Here is a 4,229-nt window from a genome sequence, read left to right as displayed (position 1 = left end):
TTAGCCGGGGCCCCTTCAACGTTCCAGCGAATGATGCAACATGTGTTTATTCGCGAGTTAGATGAGCTTATGATTGTGTACTTAGACGACGTGCTGGTGCATTCAAGATCCAGACTAGAGCATTACAATCATCTGCGTATTGTGTTACAACGACTACGGGAGAACCGTTTGTATGTAGGGGTGACCAAAGGTGAGTTCGTAAAGCAGAAAGTACAGTACTTAGGGTTCATAATAGAGCTAGGAGGGATTGCCCCTGACCCAGATAAGGTGAAACCCATTTGTGCATGGCCCGTAGAGCTAAGGGACCGCAAGCAGTTACGTGGGCTCCTAGGGATGATAGGGTATTACAGACGCCTAATCCCGAACTTTAATAAAACTGCCAGCCTGCTGTAGGACTTATTGCAAAAGAAACGTGACATGATATGGTGGCCAAAACATATGAGGGCCGTGGAGACGTTGAAGTCAGACGTAGCAGAAGTGACTCAAGTGAAATTGTTTGATCCTGATAAAGACATCGTGATGAAAACAGATGTTTCGAAGTACGCGGCGGGGGCGGTGTTAGAACAAGATGGACAACCCAGTGCGTTTGAGTCGCGTAAGTTGGGCCCGCGTGAACAAGGGTTACCGGCGGACGAAGCCGAGCTACTAGCTATTGTGCACGCATTGATGAAGTGGAAGCATTTCATAGGCGACAGAAAGGTAACCGTGGAAACGGACCACGCTACCTTGGGAAGGATGCTGGTTCAGAAAGAAGTATCTCCGCGCTTAGGGTACTGGCTAGACCAACTGGCCGAGTTTAACTTAAATGTGGTGTATAAGCCGGGCCGACAGAAGGTCGTGGCGGACGCCATCAGTAGGCGCCCAGATTTTGTAAGTGCCATTCGTGATAGCCCTGTGTGGACCATTGAACGTACATGGAAGATTGCGTATGATACGTGTGAAGAATTTAGGGAGATTGCTAAGAAATGCCAAGACGCCAGGCTATCCAACGAAACGGGGGAGAAAGAACCCGTTTTATTCGACGGTCGTGAATATGGGTGGCAAGGCAGATACCTATGGGCTAGGACAAGAGCCGACTGGCGTGTTTGTGTACCAGGCAAGACCCTGCGCAAAGAAATCTTGTTGAACTTTCATGATCACATACTCGCGGGACTCCCAGGGGTTGAACGAACTCGTGCTACCGTAAGACAACTATTTTGGTTGCCCAAAATGGATAGGGACATAGAGAATTTCGTGAAGTCGTGCGTAGCATGCGCGAGAGGGAAGGCCTCACACCAGAAAGGGGGTGGCCTTTTGCACCCATTGGCTATTCCTGTTGCCGCGTGGGAAGAAATTAGGATGGATCTCATTTTGGGGCTGCCAACCACCAGAGAGGGGCATGACGCCATCGTCACTATCGTGTGTCGACTAACTAAGATGGCACATTTCATTCCGTGTGTGCATACCATATCCGCGCAAGAACTCGCAAAAATGTACTCGCTCGAGAAGTAATCCGTTTACATGGTGTACCCTCAGCTATTGTGAGTGATAGGGACACACGCTTTACTAGCGATGCGTGGCGGGAGATGTGTAAAACTCTGAATATCACCCAGAAGATGTCCACAGCTTTCCACCCACAAACGGATGGGCAAGCCGAGCGCACCAATCGAACGATCGAGCAGATGTTGCGTTGTTGTATATTAGGTAACGAGTCGATGTGGGGAGAGCTACTACCTATAATGGAGTTTGTGTACAATAGTCGTGTCCATACAAGCACGGAATCAGCGCCTTTTGAGCTTTGTATGGGTTTGTACCTACGCCTCCTATATGCCGTGAGCTGGGCGTGGGCGGTAAAGTGGCACTACAGACGCTGCCTACAAGGGCAAACGTCTTATTGGAAAAAGCTAAGAGGGAACTCCTGCGAGCTCAAGTGTACCAGAAGCTGTGCGCCGGTAAGAAGCGTCGCCGGGACAACGCGTGTGGCTGAGCACGCAGAACTTACCTGAAACAGGAGCAAGCAAGGCCTTCAAGGCACGTTTCTCGGGACCGTATAAGATCGTAGAGATGTTGGGACCCAACGCCGCCAAGCTGAACCTCCCTAAACCACTGTTAATTCACCCGGTCTTCCACGCTTCGCTCCTTCGACCTGTCGTCGACGACGCAGCCGACTTTAGACGACCACCGCCTAAGCCAGTACCCGTCAGGGATGACGAATACACCTTGGAGGCAGTTCTGGCGCATAAGTGGTCGAAGAAACAGCGAGTTCGATTATTCCAGGTTCAGTGGGAGGATGGACCCACCACCTGGGAACCAGAAGAGAACCTACAAAGCGCTCAAGGACTACTTAAACGCTACCTGCGCGGCGTGGCACGAGCCTCAAACACCCCAGGGGGGAGGCGGGGTGCGCCAGAAACGCGCACCCGCGTTGTATCATCTTCTGAGGAGGGGAGAGGTCTCAACGATCTTCATCTTCGACACCAAGGACTCTTAGCAGAGCCTTGTTCGGAGGGAAGAAGCGAGAGGCAACAGGAGGGCTGCTAGAGCAGCCTAAGGCGGACTAGGCGCTATGCGGACGCCCGGATGAGACCGAGCGACAGAGAACAAGCAGACTAACAAGCGCCGCCAGTCGCAGTACAGGTAAAGAGGTCGAGTGTGGAGGTAGAGCACCAAGAAGAAGAAACCCGGGAAAGTAGTAGGGGAGCTAGGGCCACTAGGGTAGCCTAACGAGAAGCGTTGTCGGCAAAGCGAGGATTGGCCTGAGTGAGTAAAAGTACCCTGGCGGAGAAACGACACCCCAGTAAGGTGAGAGCCCGTGCGAAAAGATCCAAAAGATGTGTTCGAATGCTTGGTGTTGCGATCTAGTGGATCTGAGTGAGTGTTGAATCACGTGAGACAATCACACAAGACGAAGAAGGCTAAATACACTGCAGGGCAACAGATGCGTGCATATATTAGGGGTCAGTGCAGATGCGAGTGATAGATGTGCATGCGTGTACGACCCTTGGGCCCGGGATCGGAGCCCCGAAGGTGACTGCAGCCGGGATGACGCGCTGGGTAGAGGATTGGTGGGTGTTAGTACACTCCCCCGACGGTCAACCCGGTCAGGGACAGCTAGCGTGGCGCGAGAGAGGAAGTAGAAACCGGCTGCAGCGCGAGTGAAGGAGAAAGGAGGAAGTGAAGAAAGAGAGTTTTTTTCTTTGTGTGTACGAGTGGGCGTGCGAGAGGATTTTTTCTTTGTGGCCGAGAAGGGCGTGCTGTTAGGTCAATTTCGCTGTGTGCGAGGACCGTGTTGCGCTAAGAAAGTGTTTCCTACGGTAGAGACTACGTGCTGTGGCGGAGAACCGCCCCTGGTGTGGTGTGGAGAACAAACAAGCCTGTGGAGAAGAACGTTGGCCGTAGGGCCGTGAAGTGAGTGCCCTTTGAGGGTCGGTTGTGACCCAAACCCCAAACAGGAGAGCTTGCGGACGTATCGTTCAGAGGACGGCGGACATTCGCCGTGTCGCTAGAGGTGATGGCGTGGCGGAGCGTGCCACGACGAGGCTGAGTGAAGTGTGAGGAGTCCTAGTGGACCCTGATTGAGCCCTTTAGGGCTGAGTTGTAGAGGAAAGGGGGCTAGTTCGGCTTTTTCTTGTTCGATTTGTCGCCGACGGGGACAGTAACCGCCTTCCGCATTCCAGGAGCGGGCTTAGACATGCTCCGTTGCAGTGGCCTTGAAATCTGCGAGACTGATTGGAGGATGAGTCCTAGGGGCCCCTAAGCTGTCGAATTATCCCTCTTGAATCTTTGCTGGTTGCTACGGAGAGCGTTGGCATCGGAGACCGGAGCGACGCAGCTTGCTTGGAACGGATTCCCTGACGGAGAGGCAAGCGGACCTGTCAGAGGCGTAGCCTCCGTGTCGGGTGAAGGCTGCGAAGGCAGCCTAACAAGGAAAGGCCGAGGGCAGCTTGAAAGGGTCGAGTTGACGAGGAAAGACAATTACCGAGAAGTAGCAATGGAGTAAGGTGACGGGAGAGGAAATATCACTAAGGAGAGAGCAGAGAGCGAGTTCAGACTAGCAGAGCAGAAGAGGGGAGGTCCAACGCAAGACTACGAGGAGTAGGAAGAAGGACCCAGCAAGCACTTGAACTGGAAACAAGGAGTTCAAAGAATCGATGCATGCGAAAAAGGCAGAAGTGGCTGCTAGAGCAGCCTAAGGAGAGCAAATGTGTTGCATAATCAAGTGCTGTATGTACAATTCATGAGAGAGTGAG

At 52.7% G+C, this 4,229-nt stretch overlaps 1 protein-coding gene across 1 annotated transcript; it reads left to right on the top strand.

Annotated features, from left to right (window-relative positions):
• Nucleotides 1-1,209: 1,209 nt before the first annotated feature.
• Nucleotides 1,210-1,491, top strand: CSUI_001285 (retrotransposon ty3-gypsy subclass; the record flags this gene model as incomplete). The annotated part of the gene is made up of 1 exon (XM_068061491.1): nucleotides 1,210-1,491. One exon carries the CDS (start codon nucleotides 1,210-1,212, stop codon nucleotides 1,489-1,491), a length of 282 nt encoding a protein of 93 aa, XP_067926533.1.
• Between the last annotated feature and the right edge of the window lie 2,738 nt (nucleotides 1,492-4,229).

Source organism: Cystoisospora suis, assembly GCF_002600585.1.
Source record: "Cystoisospora suis strain Wien I chromosome Unknown contig_504, whole genome shotgun sequence".
NCBI classification, from domain to species: Eukaryota; Apicomplexa; class Conoidasida; order Eucoccidiorida; family Sarcocystidae; genus Cystoisospora; species Cystoisospora suis.
This window is presented reverse-complemented; position numbering and strand designations above follow the sequence as displayed.